We start from the raw sequence: 19,287 nt of genomic DNA, 5'->3' as shown, positions 1-19,287 counted from the left end.
CCAAGAAACAAAAGTGATGCAGTTGTCTGATAAGCACAATCTAAAGTTTGTTTCACCTTGAAGAAGCGTTATAGAGTTATTATTGAGTATGGTGTGAACTAGTGAGCTGCCTCCCTACTTCACCATGCTGTTGGCTATAATAAAAGCATGCTAACATGCTAATTGGAGTCTTTAGTTAAATTGTTGCTAATGTCATGCTGTTAAGAGTTTCCTTCTTCTTCGTCCTCTCTAGAACCACAGAAATGCATAGTGCATAGCCTGGAGACGGACAGCTGTGTTTATCGGTTCTCCTTCACATTACTATATTCTATCACAACAAATTTGAAGATCCCGAGAGTAGTTGACCATCAAGTGGCTAATTGTTGCCTTAAGTACAGTACATAATATCTCCCACTGTTTCAGTGCTACTTTGGTTTCTTCTCCAGCTGGGCAGCCAGTAGCTAAAACAACTAAACTGTAGAAATCTCAGTGTATTGGTCTTATGTCTGTTATGCTATGCCAGTATAGTGGCTAGCTCTCTAGCTCATTTGGAGACCCCTGTGTGAACACAGCTTTTCCTGTGGGTGTGGTGGAGGACAGACTGAGCTGTTGTGTTGTAATGAGGGGCACTGCTGATGTGCCACTGAAGATGCTGACATGTTGACACCGAGTCCTTTCCCCATAACGGGCTAATCAATCAGTTCAGTCTGGCTGGGACCAGAGAGGCGTCCTCCCTCCCACCCCCAGGCCTACTGATTCTCCACGATGCATCCACGGCATACTGATGAGTGGTTACAGGAAGGGATCCATACATGCCCAGGGCCCATATTAACAAAGAGTCTTAAGACTGAAAGTAGCTCATAACTGGCCAATTTAGGAGAAAGTCTTAAGTCTTTACTTTAGAACCTGTCACTCATCAGCCAGTCACGGATGACTGGCAAGCTTGTGCATGGGAATTGACATCAACCATAGCAATGGAGCTCTTGCTTCTCCTAGGAGTTCTCGTTTTTCCATATTAAACATTTTGTGAATAGGTTTTAAGAGGAAATGTTTGGTTAAAAATAATATGTGCGATTTAGGAGCACACTTTGTGAATATGGGCCCTGATGCTTAAAGATAGTTTGAGTAATGCCCTCTTTACAGCATTTTTACAGAATTTCTTTCTGTTCACACTTTTTTCATGTCAGTATCTTTCTCTCTCTGTCTCTCTGTCTGCCTCTCTCTCTGTCTCTCTGTTTGTTTGTCTGTCTCTCTCTCTCTCTCTCTCTCTCCCTCTCATTTCACAGTGCGGAGGAAGGAGCTGGCAGGTTTTGGGATGAGCTTAGTCACGTTGGCCTCCCTGATGGCACGGATGTCCAGACGCTCTTTGATGAGTCAGGTGAGGCTCCGCTGCCTTATTGGGTTCAGCATCTAAACCCCATGCCCCCTGGGAAGGATACCCATAATGAGAGAGGGACCCCTTGAGATGCCAAACACAACCTCATGACGCAGAGGTAACAGATGTTGCTCTTGTCTGATGTTGCAGGACGGTGCTGGGCCCATCAGCGCTGTGCCGTATGGTCGCAAGACGTGTGCCAGGGCGAGGACCAATCACTGCTCAACGTGGACCAAGCCATCCACTCAGGGAGCACACAGGTAAGGGGTCTTTTAAACACAGGAATGCTGGTTTGCTTTCTCGTAAACACACAGAGATGGAGACGAGTCTGGATAGGGAAGAACCTGGATTTGCCCCGTGTCAAGCTTCATACGGGCCTGGCCGTGACACTGCTTCCAGATGTCTGTCCAAAATAAGCTTGAGACATATTTAAAGCGGTGCAGAACAGAAAGAAGCTTCTGGGGCTTGTCACGGTGCAGCTGGTGGATCACAAGCATTGACTAGACTAGAGTAGAGACGACCAGCTCCATTGACCATGTCATAGCTTGACCAAAGTGGGTATGGTATGGTATGGTAAAAGACATGGTCAATAACGGCAACAAGAGGCTGTTATCCATATATATCTGGCACATCTCCATGGCCGGTCCTGTGAGTAACGCCATGTGCCGTCAACCTGCTCCAGTGCTGTCGTAAGCAATGTGAGCAGCGTGATGGATCTGTCTGGTGCTAAAGGTCACCGCTGATCAGCGTGGCACACCCGCTCTCCCTCCCGCCTGCGCGACGGAAAAGGTCAAGGCACTCAGGAACACTCTTGCTTCCACGGCTTAGCACTTAGCATTTAGCACCCTCCCCAATCCCAGCCCCAAATGATGGGCTTTTAAAGCCTCCGTATCCTTTTTCAAGTGGATAAGGCGGCAGTATATAAGCCACTGAATTAGCAGCGTGAACTATGAATCGGCCTGCTCGAGTGGGCAGGTGTCAGGCTCCGCAGTTTGCATGTGACCCACACAAAATGGTCTTCCCCGACCCCAGTGTTTTTTGATGGATTAGTTAGACGTAGCTCTGTAGCTAATTGCAGTTCGCTAAGTGTGGGTGTTGTTTCGCCAGACTGTGACGGGCACAATGGAATAATTAAAGACCACAAACACTTGCTATCTGTCCTGCACCTGGCTCTTTACAGCAATCAGGAACATGTGCATCGGTAAGGTTGTTACTTTTAGGGAAACTCTGTAGGGGAGGGTAACCCTGTAGAGGAAGAGAGCTGGCCTAAAAGGGAAAGTGAGTCTTGAGAAGGAGAAGTGAGTCAAGCTGAACAGGGAATTATTTCCCCTTCCCATCGAGTTATTTGGTTCACCTTTCACAGAACAAAAGTTGGAAACTGTGGCAATGCCCTCGACTGATGTCTGGGTTTAGTTTGTCTTTATTTGCATGTAATGGTTTCTCAGGTGATATAGTTGCATAGGACCGTGATGGGAACAAAACAGGAGGTGAATGTAAAGTCTGTGGGAGTGCATACGTATTCCCACATGAGTGTGAAGAGTGCCTGCCATAGGCTTAATAGTATGTAAGGCCAGCCAACTGGAGTGGTAAACCTCTCAGTAATTGCACTGACCCTGGAAAACCTTGAGTCCAGTTTTCTGTGAGCTGTAATTATAGTTTGACTGACACGCAGTTTTCTATGAGCTCGGTTGCTGAGATGGTTTTTTGAATAGGGTCCATCCTTGCTGCGGTATCCTAGCGCTTGGTGTTGTTCTGGGTGTTTGGAGTGGACGGTTCCCTATGTAATTTTGGTGTGGTATGGTTTAGCTGCTGCAGGATTGGATGATGTGTTCATTTCACACATGGTTTTGATGGCTCTCTCTCTCCCTCTATACCTCCCACTCTCTCTCTCTCTTTCTCCCTCCCTCTCTCTCTTTCTCTCCCCCCTGCAGTGCTGTGCATACTGTAAGCGCCTTGGAGCATCCATCAAGTGCTGTGAGGAGGGGTGCGATCGGATGTACCATTACCCTTGTGCGGGGGCTGCCGGAACCTTTCAGGACTTCAAGAGACTTTTGCTCTTCTGCCCTGATCATATTGAATTAGCAATTGACAGATGTGAGCGTCTTTGTCTTCTTCTCATTTCACTCCTTCGCTTTCTCTCCCTTCGCTGTGTTTCTGCCCCTGTGACCCTCCTTCACCCTCTCAGCCCTTCTCTTACTCCCCCTGGTTCCCCTACTCTAGTTCTCCTCTATCTTGAAACATCATATGGTTTCTCTTTGGTCTTCCTCTCCATGACTATACAACAACATTCCTCCTCTCACCCATATGACCACTCATCTCTCTCTCTCTCTCTCTCTCTCTCTCTCTCTCTCTCTCTCTCTCTCTCTCTCTCTCTCTCTCTTTGTTCCTTTTATTCTGGGTCCCAGCTCTTGAGGAGGCCAACTGTGTGCTGTGCGACAGCCCCGGTGACCTCCAGGACCAGCTCTTCTGCACCAGCTGTGGGCTGCACTACCACGGCATGTGTCTGGACATTGCAGTGACCCCTCTGAAGAGGGCAGGCTGGCAGTGCCCAGAGTGCAAAGTCTGCCAGACGTGCAAGTGAGTCCTCCTCCTGCTCCTACTCTCTCTCTCTTTGTTTGTTTCCTCATGGCCATCAGAGAGATGTTGTCCATTAGGCTCCGTGAGGAGAGAAGGTTTTTATGAGAAGAGATTAAGTAGATTTGTTTGCCGTGAGATGCTAGGTGCTTGGTGTCAGGTTTGCCGTCTTTGGCTTTGTATGTCCATGGTAAAGGTGCTCTTTGCAATATCTGTGTCACTCCAGGAACCCGGGCGAGGACACCAAGATGCTGGTGTGTGACATGTGCGATAAAGGCTATCATACATTCTGCCTGCAGCCGGCAATGGACTCCATACCTGCTGGTGGCTGGAGATGCAAGGTGAGGAACCCTGACAACATCAGCCATAATGCATACCTATAATCATAGTCAATTGAAGTAATTTACTCATTATTTGCAGTTTTGTCATATGGAAATCTTTTGTGTTCCCTGGGCCTCAATTTCTTTTCAGTAGACATCATCCACCATAGATTTGAACTGAACATTGCATTTCTTGTTTGTGTGTGAACTCTTTGTAGAACTGCCGCGTGTGTGACCAGTGTGGCACGCGGACGAGTGGCCATTGGCACCACTCGGGGCTGCTGTGTGAGGCCTGTGCCGGGCAGCAGGACCCAGCGCTGGCCTGTCCTCTGTGTGGTGGGGGCCTGGACCCTGAGCTCCAACCCCACCTGCTCTCCTGCCACAGCTGCAAAAGGTACCTGAGGATGGAGGGGGAGGAGAGGGGGTAACTGGGATGCAGGGCGAATGACCCAAGTAGTGTGGAAATGAGTGAAAGGATGAATGAATATTTGTAATGAATATGCTCATGACTATCATGAAGTCTATTCTAAATACCTACAATTGTGTGTGTTAATGGAAGAGTTATGGATGGGTGCTAGCGTCTGTTGTGTTTGATTTCTTTGATTGATTATTTTGATTTATATTTATAAATCCTTCTTATAGTCCTGCTCTTTTATCTCATATGCTGTGCGTTTGTACTCTGACGCTCACTTCTCGTTTATGATCTCGTGGTCTATTTTTAGGTGGTTGCACCTGGAGTGTGAGCAGCAGGTGGAGGGCTTTGTGGAGCCCCTGCCAGGGGAGCACTATGTGTGCTGCGGCTGCCAACGCACCAGCCCTGATCTGGACCCACCGCACAGGGACCTGGAGGCCCGGCTCATGCTGGCCACAGTCGGCGCCGAAGAGCCAGGGGACGCGCCGTCTGAGCCGCAGCCGTCCAGCCCGATGGACTGCCCGCCCAGTGGAGCGCCTGAGGAGGAAGAGCGGGCGGCTGGCACCGGCGCCGCTGGTTGTGGGCAGGCAGGAGAGCAGGTGTCTGGTGAGTGCTGCCACACAAGGGACGCTGTTTCTTTAAGACTTTGTTGTTATTGGAAAAGCCCATCCCCCGAGCGCACACAAGCTAAAGATCTCTCAAGTGTCTCTGGATCTTCTCAAGTGTAGGTTTGGTCTAGTGGCTTCGATTTAAATTTAGATGTGGGCTCTTTGGGTGTGTGTGGTGGCGTTTTTTGTTTTTCTTTTCTTTAAAAACAAACATTTTCTGGGTGTTGGCCAGAAATGTCCAAGTTTACCAAAGGTTGAAACGGTTATGAAAAGTGCACTTCATGTAGCCAGGGTTTGTTGTTCCTTTGCAATCCAGAGACTCCCTGGACTTGCCTCGTAGCTACAGCGTCAGCCTGTGGTTTATTGGATTATCTGTGCCCGATGAGCGGTAGCAGTTTTAGGGTTTTAGTTGGACCTGGGCCCTCTTACAAGATGCTGGCCGTCTCTTAGCCAAGTGTATAAGTAAGTATAAGTATATATACTCTTTTGATCCCGTGAGGGGAAATTTGGTCTCTGCATTTATCCCAATCTGTGAATTAGTGAAACACACTCAGCACACAGTGAACACACAGTGAGGTGAAGCACACACTAATCCCGGCGCAGTGAGCTGCCTGCAACAACAGCGGCGCTCGGGGAGCAGTGAGGGGTTAGGTGCCTTGCTCAAGGGCACTTCAGCCGTGCCTACTGGTCGGGGTTTGAACCGGCAACCCTCCGGTTCCAAGTCCGAAGCGCTAACCAGTAGGCCACCCCAAAGTGCATCTTATCTGTCTGACCACGATGTGCATTCAAGGTTTACATGTTTGTTTACGTGTACTGATAATTGTTTTCTGTTCAGGTAGATACATTGATGTAGAGCAAAACACAAAACACACTCACACACACACACAAAAACACACTCACACACACACACGCACACACGCACACTTACACATAGACACACCCACATATGTACAGCTCCTCAGAGACTGGATGTGATCAATGGAGTTGGGAGATGTCTGCTGGGGGAGAGAAGAGGGAAGCCTCATATCTGCTGCCAGCCTTTGTAGGGCCTCCTAACGTCAGTGCGTGCCAGAGGCTGGGGAGTGGGGAGTGGCTGCTGAGCAGGTGCTCGCTGGGTGAGGAGAAGAGGAGGAGGAGTGTGACTGTGGCCTGCAAGTGTGTGAAGTCGCTACATTTGTTTTTTGTCATGGCAGATGAAGAGTCAGTGTTTGGGCCTAATTTCTCTCTCTCTCTCTCTCTCTCTCTCTCTCTCTCTCTCTCTCTCTCTCTCTCTCTCTCTCTCTCTCTCTCTCTCTCTTCTCTCTCCCTCTCTCTCTCTCTTCTCTCTCTCTCTCTCCCTCTCTTCTCTCTCTCTTCTCTCTCTCTCTCCCTCTCTTCTCTCTCTCTCTCTCCCTCTCTTCTCTCTCTCCCTCTCTTCTCTCTCTCTCTCCCTCTCTTCTCTCTCTCTCTCTCTCTCTTCTCTCTTACTCTCAACCCTTATCATATTCTGCCATGCTTTGCATCCAAATGAACGCAACTAGTGTTGGCTCTTTAGCTAAAGGACCCAGCCGATTATGATCTCCACTTCTGTCAGCGGACTAAAGCAACTTTGCTCACATTGTGAGATGTTCTCATGAGTACAAAATGGAAACACTTCCTGTCCATGGGATTTTACAGGATGTCTTTGACTTTCCATGTTCCACACTGACAAAGTGGGAAACATCTACAGACTTAAAAGCCGCCCATCGCCGTGCTCCAGAGATTTCCTGGGCATGCAGGGTTGTGCTTGTTGTGAGAACTGCGAGAGCGCTCAAAAAGCCGCCACCTCCAGAGCTCCACTTGTCAAGGCGATGTTGGTCAACTGTGCAGGCTTTTTGCACATTGTCACGCTTGTCGTTCCCGCGGCCCCATGAAGTGCCGTCCGGTCCAACAGGACTGTTTGGCAGCGTTTCCTCCGCCGGTGTGCCCAGGACCGGCGTGTTCACACCAGAGTCCGTAATGGAGTGCTGTGGCGGCTGACTGAGTTATCAAGCCCTCTGCCAGTCTCAGCTCTCTCCCCTCTTAATATTACCCCAAACTAAAGCTTTGTTGAAAAATGCATGTGGACCTACTGGTAGATGTTTCATTGGAGTAGGGTGTGTGTGTGTGTGTGTGTGTGTGTGTGGAGTGTGGAGGGGTGCAGATGGTCTTAAAAAATGAACTGTTGTCTGAACTTGTGCAAACTACTCACACATTTTTCATTGTAACTGATAGTCCTTGTGAGACTGTGTGTGTGTGTGTGTGGTCTCGGAGTCTTGTCTCTAGTTTGGAATGGTTCTGTGTGTGGATTTCCAGAAGAATGCTTTGACATTCTGCCCTACCGAGCTCCCCCAGTGTGCAGCAGTATTGGTTTGGCCTTTGACTGAGCCCCGAGTGCTTGTCGCTACTGGTTGGTTTGATGCTACTGCACAACCAGAATCCCTGTGCTAGCTTCACCTCCACCGTGACCTGTGTGGAGCAGAATAGCTCTCATCATGGTTCACTAACAACACACAATAGCCCTCGCAAATGGTTCCAATGAAGCTTGCCGATGGATGTGGGTGAATAGAGTGAACACAAGTGACCAAATAGGTGTTTCTGAATGAGCGCTGTATAGCCATATGGCAGCAGCTATGGCACTATTTACATATTCCACAGTCGTGTTGTAGGATGCAGGATCTCTAGATTGTATTCCAAGGCCAAGCCCCCCCTCCCCCCCCCCCCCCCCATTGGTTTTCACTACAGATGGATGTAGGCATGACATCTGAGTCTCTGCCATCGGTGGTGAAGCAAAGCCAGGAGAGGCTGGCATCAGATCAGCCAACCGCCATACATTTGCACAGTGCGAGAGATCTGTAGTCTCAACCGCCCAACGTCCATGTCGGACTACATACTCCTACCTCGCGGGTACTCCATCTGCTGTGTATGAGTTGAGCCTAGACCACAGGTTGCCATAGCAATAAACATGGAGATTGTGGACTGGTGTTAAAAATCAATACGTTTGTAATAAGTTAGATATTGAGGGTTGAAGTGATGAAATCATTTCGCTCCAGCTTTCTATCAGAAACGGTGTTAATATCTGTGTGAGAGGAGAAAGATCAGACTGCCATGTCACTGAAGACCCCATCAAACAGATCTTGGGTTTTCCTTGTGTGTTTCATGTTGTTGTTGTTGTCTCACTTAACTTTGTAGCTTGAGGCTGTGCGTCTGTAGACTGCGTCTTGACGCTCTCAGAGACCTGTAGCTTGAGGCTGTGCGTCTGTAGACTGCGTCTTGACGCTCTCAGAGACCTGTAGCTTGAGGCTGTGCGTCTGTAGACTGCGTCTTGACGCTCTCAGAGACCTGAGCCAACTTCCATCACTCGTTTTGTTCCTCCCTTACCACTGCTGTATAGTCCAGACAGACTGAGGGGCTCTGTTTAAGGTGATACTAAGATGAGTGGCTGGCGTCATTTCTAGGCATTGAAATGGTTCTGGTTGATATAATTGCCTCCTATCCTGCAATATGTCCTAAGCTTTAGTCAATATTGTCGGTGATTGAATGGATACTGAAAGCCATGTTGTTTGTAGGCTCACAAGGGCAAGTGTTGCCAATTGTTGATGATTCGTTCCTTAATCCTCATCTTCTCGCTCCTTCGCTGGTTGTCCATCCCATCTCATTTTCTGAAATTCACACCGTGCCCAATAACTTGTAGCCACGCCCATTTTTATTCTCACTGTACAGTGACACTTTCCATTCCTGCTCGGAAAATGAGTTATGAGTAAGAAGTAAGGGCCACACTGTTTCACTGACTGGCTTCCCCTCACTCTTCTCTTCCAGAAGCCAAACCTGAGCTGGAAAGTGAAGAGTTATATGAGGTTACATGTGCTGAAGAGCCCAGGGCGACAGCAGCAGGTACAAACAGACATTTTACTTCTGACTAGAGGTCGACCAATATGGGTTTTTCTGTGCAGTCAGTCAAATCAGTGCAGCCGATATATATGATGCCGATTTATTTTGTCCGATATGCTTGTCGAGTAAGTATTTTTTAAAAGCCATTTATTATAAAATTGTATCCCATGCACATTGCTATCTCGTACATTAAGGGTTGATCGATTTGGGCAAATGTTTGATATGCATGATGGTTAATGGTAGTAATAGTAGAGGTCTTAAAACCTTTAAGGCACCTTCCTAAAACTGTCCTAAAGCATGTTTTTGTTTGTTGACAGTCACTGAGTGTTTCTGCACTCACACACAAATGACTTGCCACACTTATGGCGACTATTGTCAGGATCAACTAGTAAAGTGTAATCACACTTTTGAATGTTTTGCTTTCTCCGCCATCATTGCTAAGAGCATAAACTCTTAACTGTGTTTGAACAAAGTGCTGCTGCAGCGTGTGTGTGTGTGAGCACTCTTCTGCCCTCATACAGCCTCAGAGGGAGAGAAATTCTCCAGAACCAAAAAGCAGAGTTGATAACGGTGGAGCTTATCAATACTGCAGTCTTTGATCATTCAGCCCTGGGGCACGTTACTGGGTTTGGTACAGCTGGTTGGTACAGCTGATTGATCAATACTGTTCCAAAGTTCCAAGCCTAAAGTTATTTCGCATTTTCTCTCTAAAAGTAACAACATTGTTCTTCTCAATCTTACAAAAGTTAACTTTAGCCCTACTGGCCAACATCCACTGGAGTGTGCCAGTAGTGTGCCATTTTGATTGAAACAAGGGGCAGTATCACACGTGTTCCACAGCAACAACAGTGGACTGCCCGCAGGTACGCCAGCTTGTTAATCGGCTTAAAATGCTCAGGCATTGGCCAATGCAGATTATTTAAAAAATGTACAAAATCGGCCCGATTGATCGGCTCACCAATCAATTGCCTGACCAATCAATTGGTCAACCTCTGACAAACAGTTTCGCTGGAGAATTTGAATGTGAGGGCACACAGTGGCTGAAGCACCAACAAAAAAAATTGTAATTTAAAAGAAAAGTCCAGTAATTATAGATAATTATAATTGTGATGATGAAGGCAAAATGGTATTTATAATAATGATAGTGGTGATGGCGGAGGTAGGCACAATTGTAGGTTTCCTTTTGCAATGCAGTTGATATCTGAACCCTTGCACATGTGACCCCTTCTCTGTCCCTCTCTCTTGCAGTGTCTCCTGAGGACACGGGGAGCCAGAGGCTGGAGTCTGAGGCCCCAGAGCCTCCCCTGCAGGCTGCAGAGCCTGAGCCATCTCAGGCCTGCACGGCCACGGCAGCCCCCCAGGAAGAGGAGCCTGAGCCTGGGCAGGAGAAGCACGAAGCCCCCACCCCACCCACCAAAGAGCCCACAGATGCATCAGCACCAGCTGTGGAGGAAGCCATGGAGGTCTCCGGAGATGTCTCCCCAGCTGCTGAGGCGAGCAGAGAGGCGACCGGCCCGACCCTTGTGCCAAAGGAAGAGAGAGCAACAGAGAAGGAGGAGGAGGAGGAGGTGGAGAAGAAGAAGGGGCTGAAGGTGGAGAAGGAGCCCAGCTCCATGGTAGTGCCGGTGAAGGAGAAGGAGGATGAGGCTCAACTCGAACACCCTGTGGACATGGAGACCACTAGTGGCGGGTCCATCCTCCCCCAACCTGCGCCGCCAGCCGAGGCGAAGGGCGCCACCCACAAGCCATCATCTGTCCCAGACGCGCGGTCTGAGAGCACATCTCCCTGCCCCCCTCAGGTGCCACTCTCGCCGCGCACGTCTCTGGACGAGACTGTCCAGGCCCCGCTGCAGCTGCAGCTCCCGCTGCCTGAGACCGAGCCAGAGCCGCCGTTCTCCCCGGTGGACTTCAGCACGGCCATACCCCCCGCCATGTTTCTACCCATGACCCCCAAAATTGGCATGGGCAAACCGGCCATCACTAAGAGGAAGTTCTCTCCAGGAAGACCCCGCGTGAAACAGGTGAGGAGCGGACTGCATGCCTGTGTCTCTATGTTATAAGTTGTACGTTAGAGCAGATGCAGCAAATTACAATGCGCATTACAATGCACAATTACAGTACATTGTTAGTATACTTTAATTTTAATTAATTTAAATTTAATTCATTTTCTATTTAACCAAGATGTACATGCATTTACGCCAGGTAGAAAGTTTGTATATGACGGTGACCATGAGAAAGTCACAGGTAGATTGACAATCTAGGATATACACCCTCCCTCGCATTGTCAGTAAGTTACTGCGTGAATCACCCACGTCCTCCCATGGCTCCAGAGGTTGTCTTGCTCCTCATCTGCTGTCTCCTCATTCTGACTTTATTTTCCATCCAAATAGAGTCCCGAAGTGTGACGTAGCGTTTGCATGACGGCAGAATCACTGGATCTAAACAAACTTTCGAAGTGGCATAAATAGCATTGAATTTAGACATGTGGCATCATTTCTAGCTAATAAAAATAAATATATCCATTTAAACGTGTTTTACCTGCTAGGCAGCAGCTTAGCCACATAACACGGATTCCCTGGCAGGTGTAATAGAAAGAAACAAAATTCCAGTGGATATTTCACGTCTTCTCAAAGACTTGCGGCTGTTAAGAGCGACGTTTTTTGCCCAAAAAATAAAGCCAAAACACGTCCGTGAATTTAAGGATTTTAACCGCATGCTATGAAGTTACATGCAGGTCTCTTTTACGGAGGAAACCCATGCTAAAATAAAACTCTGTAGTCACGAATTTGATCGTGTTGGTATGAATATATGTTGTAGTATGTGATTCCTACAGTGTAAAAAAATATACTAACGTCTTAGAAACGTTGTAAAATTATTGAAATAGATTAAGAAAGCCACCGCTATGGCGATTTCAATGGTTAGATTTATTTGTTTAGATCCAGTGAAATTGCTGCCTTGGCAACGCTACGTCATGGGTTCGGGACTCTATGCTTCTACCGTATAGACCCTTTCAAGAGAGTTCCATTATCAGCATCATAGTTGGCCCCACAAGGCTTCCGTTTTAACATTCCATAATGTTAATCTTAATGCAGAGGAAGTAGATTGGGAACCAAATAGAATGTTCAAGCATTGTTTTTGTTTTTATTGTTGAAAGGGTCTATGCAGTATGTTGTCAAACTCACAGTCACACAGAAATAGCATCATGTACAGTACGTGCAGCCTGCGGAAGGCAGCCTATGTCTGTCCGCCTGCCCCTTGTGTCATGGCTCCTTAGCCCTGGTGGGCGCGCTGAGTTTCGGTCTGATGAGAGTGCGCGCCGTCTCCACGGTGATTCACGGCTCGTGCCCTCCCACGCACTACGCTTTCCGTCTGCAGCCGTCGTGCCGCCCCTGCCGTGCTCCTACTTTGCCGACACGTGTGTGGCCTGCGACCGCGGTTAACCTCTGAGTGCGGGGGAATCGGGCCAGACTCCTCTCCATATTTCAACAGCCATAAACAAAATGCTAAAGAGGGGAAACTCATAAGGGCCCGGTCTCGCCATAGCCCAGCTTTAAGATTCCAGGGTTTCTGTTTGAATGTTTTAATGCTTTCACAGCCTGAGTGTGGAGCAGCAGTCAAGCTTGCCACCAGTTTTACTCTGAATTTCAATCCATTACTGATGGCTGCATAATTGTACTTACTTAAAGGCCTGTCTACACTGTTCATGTGATGCATAAAATACGATGGATTGAGATTGGCCCTTCAGTGTTACACAGTCGTTCACAAAATCTCTGTGAGGGTAATGCTCAATGATCTCGTTCTTCATGTTGTAATCGTTATAATGGGCACTGTGGACTTTGCTGTCCTCATTAGCTACAGCAATATCTTAAACTACTTTTTACTGTCATCCTATAGTTACCATTGGATGTGTGGACAGGATTTCAGAGACTGTTCATTGGCACCTGCTCATTGATTTACCAACTGAGTTGAGTGTTACCTTCCACAGATCCATTGTGTAGATATAGAGGCGGGCCACCCTGTGAAATGAGACGTGATGTAAAGGGCTCATCTTTCCACATGGGCAGACTTCTGCTCACTCCTGGGCTTGCGTCACCTGCCCCTCCCCCCCACCAGTCTGTAAACAAGCCCAACCACTAATGTGGTTACCATGGCAAAAGGTTCCATGCAAGAGTCTGTGCTCCTGGCACATGGAATCTGTGCAGTCGTGTGTGCGTGTGTGTGCGTGTGTGTGTATTTAAGGGTGCGTGTGTGTGTGTGTGTGTGTGTGTGTGTTTGAGGGGGCTGGATGTGTGTTTGTGTGTGTATTTGAGGTGTGTGAGTTTGAGGGGGGGTGGGTGGGTGTGAGTTTGAGGGGGGTGGATGTGTGTGTGTGTGTGTGTTGGGGGGTGTGTGTGTGTGTGTGTTGGGGGTTGGGTGTGTGTGTGTTGGGGGGGGGGGGGTTTGTGCTCTCGGCACCCTAGCTCATCACCTGCACGGAGCCAGCATCAGTCAGCGTGTCACGGCGTGGCCCTGCGAGAACAGCAGGGACGCCGCAGCTCTGCGTTGCCTACGAGACGGAGCGAACGCTTCGCGGCACGAACTGAGCTGAGCGCGCCTGACATGAGAAAACCCCATTCTCTTTGGGCTCCTTAAACATTCATGAAGCATGGACAGCTGCATAACACACTGATGAAAGGGATATGCATGATGGTAGTTGCACTCAGTTATTAACTGCCCCATGGGTATCTTGCAGTGTCACAGCAGTGCTCCATGCCAACCTTTTACAAGGAGCTTTTTCATGGTAGCTCATGCTTGAGGTCCCCTTAACCCTTAAAGAAGTACCGTCACACCGTGTGGAATGTTGAGAAATGAACGTTCTGAAGAATATCTGGGTTCATTGAATTCAACATAGAATTTTAGAACCTTCAATTGTTGCGGAACTTAAAATGTTCAAAAACCTACACCTTCATACCGACCCCCAGCATGTGCTGTACCGCACAGTGTTCGGATGCAACAGAATGCACCACATACAGTAGCTTACAACGCTATCATGAGCTTAACAAGAATCCACAACACTCCCCACATAGCTTACAACGCTATCATGAACTTAACAAGAATCCACAACACTCCCCACATAGCTTACAACGCCATCATGATCTTAACAAGAATCCACAACACTCCATATCTCTTGTTCTCTCATTTGTTTTCTTCATCCATTGCACTGGTCAGCCATAACCACCATCTCTCTTTGTTTTGTTCTTACAATTCTCTCTCTCAAGCATTTTTTTTCTCTGTCTATGTACGAGTATGCGCATGTGGAGCGCTCTATGTGTCTATGCGTGTGTTCTCTGCCTGCTCTGTTATTTTATGTTGCTGCATGTTGTCGCCCCTTCCTCTCCTTCTCACCCATCCCACCCCCAGGGAGCGTGGAGAGGCCCAGGCCGAGCTGTCTCCCCCTCCTGGTCCCTGGAGCCCCCAAAGACCAGGCAGCCCACCAGCACCCCTGCCTGGGGCATCAGAGTGGTAAATACCAGACTATTAGAGGCTAGAGGGGGCTTTAGGGCGGGTGGATGGGGTGGGGACAAGGGGGTTGGATGGGGGGAGCAGGGAGCACATGAAAGGCGGTAGCTAGAGGCTGGGAGTTGAGGAGGGAAGCTGGAGAGTTTGAAGTGTTGCAACCAGCCAGGCTGAACGCAACAGGACTGATGCGAAAAAGCAACAGGACAGAAAGCCAAGTAGGCTTAAGTATAAGGGGTTTATTAAAGAATAGGTAAAAACCACAAACGTGGAAAATGGGAAAGAAATAAGAAAAAGGAAAAAATAATCAAAGGGTTTTTTTTTTTTTTTTTCATTGTGGTTGTATGGCCCTGGATGCTCTACGGCTTTCTCAGACGACCATGAGAGAGGCATGGCTGCTGGGGATTGGGAACTGACTGCTGAGTGGATCTAACCTCTGTGTTTATGTGAATGAGTGTGTGGGGAAACTGGGCGTGCGAACGCATCCTGAACTAAACACATGGGCATGGCGCTGCATGCGGCCCTGCTGACTGGGAATGTGAAGCAGAGGCACCACCTGGGGCACCGCCAGATGTTTTGTGATGGGAGGGCAGAGGGGATGGGCGCGTGTGGGAAGAGCTGTAGAGGAGGCCGGCGGGGTGGGCACTGCCATCTGCTAGCATGGCACCAGGGGCACGCTGGTGTTAATCCACAAGCTACGGGGGCAGGGAGCCAACTCAAGCCCTACGCGCTCTCTCATACACACACACACACACACTCACACACACTCTCACACACACTCACACGCACACGCACAGAATCCTAAAGACAAGGCCAAGGCTTGCTCTCATCACATACCCTACAGAGATGAAAATGAGATCATGCTGGCACAGAAATGCACTGATACAGTCCAGTACGCATACAGACACAAGTACATGCTCTGTCAAAGAGTCTTGGCGCAAATATGTGTGTACCTCTACCTGACATGACCTTGAGTTTTTGGGAACAGTAGAGGCACCAGAATGTCATGGGGTTGCGCCGGGCGAAAGACATTAATGCAACATTATTCAATCTTTCATCAGTGATGGCTGTCCAATTCTCTCTCACTCCAAAAACAAGACAACCCCCCCATCCCAGCCCCTTGGCTGCTGGTTGACCATGAAGGAGAGCTTGAGGTTGGAGACCAAGAGCAAAACTGAAAGCGTAAATGTTCTGGAATGAGGAAGGATAGGGTTAACTCTTGGGAAATGAGTTTCACTTTGACCGCCCCAATGGCTGACCCTCGCGGATATGTTCTGACAGCGTAATGGGGCCCAAATTACCAGAACAACAACAAAAGCACCCCCCCCCCCCCTACACACACACACACACACACACACACACACACGTCAGCCTCCACCTCTTGACATTTTGAGACCCCTCTATAAGGGATGCTTATTAGGGAGGAAAAAACAGCCTTGTGCACACTGGCTGTCAGAATTACGCAGGCCCTGTTGTTTGTTTTTACCTCAGCTGATTGATAGAGGCCAAGTCAAAGCCAAAATGGCAAGCTGTTCATTAAAACGCAAACAAGGTGCTTCAAGCAAATGCGTTAGCTGCTCCCTTTTCTTTGAGAGGATGAGTGTTTTTTTTTTTTTTTTTTTGCGCACACGACACGACAGGCTTAGTCTTAGTCACAAGCGACCCTTGAGAAAGGCACAGATGCGAAGGGCAGGCAGGCTGAAAAAAGAACTGCACCCACTCATCGTGGGCATGCAGTCTGCTTGACCACGCCAGACACGGGCATCAACACTGAAGTGTCTGCTGCCATCCCGTCACCTCGATTAATTGCTTTGTAACCGGCTGCAATCTGAAAAAAAGCTAAAGGCGAGAGTGGAAGTGGGTGAGGGAGCCAGCGTTGGCTCAGGAGGCATGAACCCCCCCTCCCCACTCCACTATTTGGCAGGGAAAGTTTTTAATGAAGTCACCACTCGCCGTGCCTGTCGTAAGAGGAGCCGGGCCCAGCGGAGAAGTGAGGGGTAATAAGGATGAGAGCGGCTGTCTGCAGGCCAGCGAGTGCTGGCATGAGTTCCATGGTGTCAGGCGCAGAGGGGGGGGGGGGGGTGGGGAAGAAGAGAGGGGGTGGGGGCAGGGGACAGTGTGTTGGCAGTGGGGGAGGGGAGCCAGGCTTCAGCCCTCTGAACTACTCAACCAGGCTTGGCTCCTCTGGCAGGAGAGGCAGGCGGGGAGAACGGCTGGCACGGGCTTAAACAATAAACACACAGGCCCACACACACACACAAACAAACACACACATACACACACACACACACACACACACAGATGGGAAAAATAATAAATGAGAACGCAAATGACCACAAAGCTGTGAATGCCCACCAAAGATGAATCAAAAATTGTCCACTGTCCATGAACTTATGAACATAAAGGGAAGTCATGGTGTTCAGATTTCATATATTTCATTTTTGTAGCATCATACCATCTAACATGGTGTAATGTAGACCATCTCCACCATTTTAACTTGAGAACAAACAAGATGGCTGCCACGGCACTGGTGTAATGGAGGGGTTTTAGGGCTGAGCCATTTGCCTCTACTAGTTGAATGGGCAGAGAAAAACAGAGAAACCTTGTGCTGTATCACTAACAATGTCCCAGTAAAACCAGGCAAAGCCGTGATGGAGTCTAAGGGACTTGCTTCAGACATTTATTTATTCTGTTAAGTGCAAAGGTGACAGAGTAAATTATTGTTACTGATACAAATCCCAGTGCATTGATGTTTTTATTTCTGACTGCTCAGTGCCTATCTTTCTCCACTGTTAAACTGATTCAATCAAAGCGCAGCCCCTGTCCTCAATCAAAGCGCAGCCCCTGTCCTTTGGTCAACGATAACTTCAGCACAGAGGCCCAGTAAGGCAGGTCTCAAAGCCACTGACCGATCAGGAACCATTGATTAGTTAAAGCCAATGGCAAGGCCTCCTTTGTGTGCCTTACGGTGATCGTGTCAACTTTAATGGGGCTTTGTTTATGTGATTGGCAGGAGAGAAACAAGGGATTGAGTGGGAGGAGAAGGTGTTGAGTGTATCCTGTGGTTATCTGACATTAATGGTTGCCTGCTTCACTGAGTGAGACCCAGGAAAATAGGTTAGGCTCTGTCAAATGGCAGTGCAAAGGAATGCATTCAGTTAGCGAGGGTAGGAAGCAAATGGCCTGTAAAAGATTCTCAAACAAACACCGAACGGTGCCATTGTGTTAGATACTTTATTGATCCCCAAGGGGAAATTCAAAATAGTTGTCCTATGTATATGTGTTTGTCACCTCTTTTGCATATATAACCCTGCTGTTGGTTTTCTGTTGTATAATCTACTTTGCATCTACCCCTCATTCTCTTTCCCCAGTAGAGTTGTGCTTCTACATCTTTTTTCTTCTCATCTTTTTTTCTCTTTCTCCTCCTTCTCCTTCCCTCCCTCCCTCCCTCCCTCCCTCTCTCCCTTCCTTCCTTCTCAGGGTCGAGGCTCAGGCTTTCCAGGACGGAGGAGACCCCGTGGGGCGGGCCTGTCTGGGAGAGGAGGCCGCGGCCGCTCCAGGATGAAGAATGGAGTCAGCCCCGTCCCCAACCCTGGAGTACGTGTCCGTTCATTCATCACCAGCTCCCAAACTGGTGCACTGGTGACTTTTTTTTTTTTTTTTTTACATGCTTAAAGCAAAGTCGTTACTCCACTAAACACTTGTAGTGCTGAAGGTCTGGGATTTGAGCCTGTGTCTTAACATCCCCTGTTGACACAAATGGCCCATTTCCCCGGGCTGTATGAAATATGTCTCCCGTTGGCACATCCCAGCAGAGCATTGGCGATGGGATGCTAAGAATTAGCCTCATGCTAGCTCTTTGAGATGAGGCTTGTATGTATGTGGGGTGTGTGGCTGTGATGTAGAGATATGTACAAGAGATGCATGTTCCAGTGTAAAAGTGTAGAATTATGTGTTCGTGGAGCTCATCTAGTGTGTGTGTGTGTGTGTGTGTGTGTCTGGTGTGTGTGTGTGTGTTTAAGCAGGTGGGTGCTGTGGAGCCATCCTATCTGTTCAAGGAGGAGGAAGAGAATGCCATGCACAACACTGTAGTCCTCTTCTCCAGCTCTGACTCCTTCACCCTCAAGCAGGTGTGTGAGCGAGTGCCTCTCCTGTGTGTGTGTGTGTGTGTGTGTGTGTGTGTGTGTGTGTGTGTGTGTGTGTGTGTGTATATGTGTGTATATATATATATTCTTGACACATTTTACACTTTGATGTGAGAAAAAATGGTGTGGTGCGTGTTAAGCTGTCACAATCACAATGTGAATGTGTGTGCAAGAAGGTGGAGTGTGTGTGTGTGTGGGCGGGTGTCTTGTGAAGGGTGGTCTCTTGTGGCACGTCTTGTCTCGTGCTTTGGCAGCCCTCTGAGTTGAGCATGCGTGTCTGTGTGTGTGTGTGTGTGTGTGGTGTGTCTCTGTGTGTGTGTCTCTGTGTGTGTGGGTGGGTGGGTGGGTGTGTCTCTGGCTCTCTGACTGGCGCTCTTGTTTTGCCAGGATATGTGTGTGGTGTGCGGCAGCTTTGGCCAGGGCGTGGAGGGACGGCTCCTGGCCTGCGCTCAGTGTGGGCAGTGCTACCACCCGTTCTGTGTCAACATCA

The 19,287-nt window shown here is 48.6% G+C and overlaps 1 protein-coding gene across 1 annotated transcript in view; it reads left to right on the top strand.

Moving 5' to 3' along the window:
* Window positions 1–19,287, top strand: part of kmt2cb (lysine (K)-specific methyltransferase 2Cb) — a 74,369-nt gene that overhangs the window by 20,888 nt on the left and 34,194 nt on the right. The window contains 13 exon segments of the mRNA XM_042110407.1: window positions 1,266–1,357; window positions 1,505–1,614; window positions 3,286–3,448; window positions 3,760–3,931; window positions 4,155–4,269; window positions 4,467–4,642; window positions 4,971–5,266; window positions 9,085–9,159; window positions 10,405–11,177; window positions 14,557–14,658; window positions 18,133–18,249; window positions 18,678–18,782; window positions 19,185–19,287. The exon segment at window positions 19,185–19,287 is cut by the window's right edge and continues 2 nt beyond it. Of these exon segments, the coding sequence (XP_041966341.1) occupies window positions 1,266–1,357; window positions 1,505–1,614; window positions 3,286–3,448; window positions 3,760–3,931; window positions 4,155–4,269; window positions 4,467–4,642; window positions 4,971–5,266; window positions 9,085–9,159; window positions 10,405–11,177; window positions 14,557–14,658; window positions 18,133–18,249; window positions 18,678–18,782; window positions 19,185–19,287 (2,399 nt within the window).

The sequence above is a fragment of the Alosa sapidissima genome, chromosome 1 (genome assembly GCF_018492685.1).
Source record: "Alosa sapidissima isolate fAloSap1 chromosome 1, fAloSap1.pri, whole genome shotgun sequence".
Taxonomy (NCBI): domain Eukaryota; kingdom Metazoa; phylum Chordata; class Actinopteri; order Clupeiformes; family Clupeidae; genus Alosa; species Alosa sapidissima.
The sequence above is the reverse complement of the archived record's forward strand: the minus strand, read 5'-3'. Positions and strand labels throughout refer to the sequence as shown.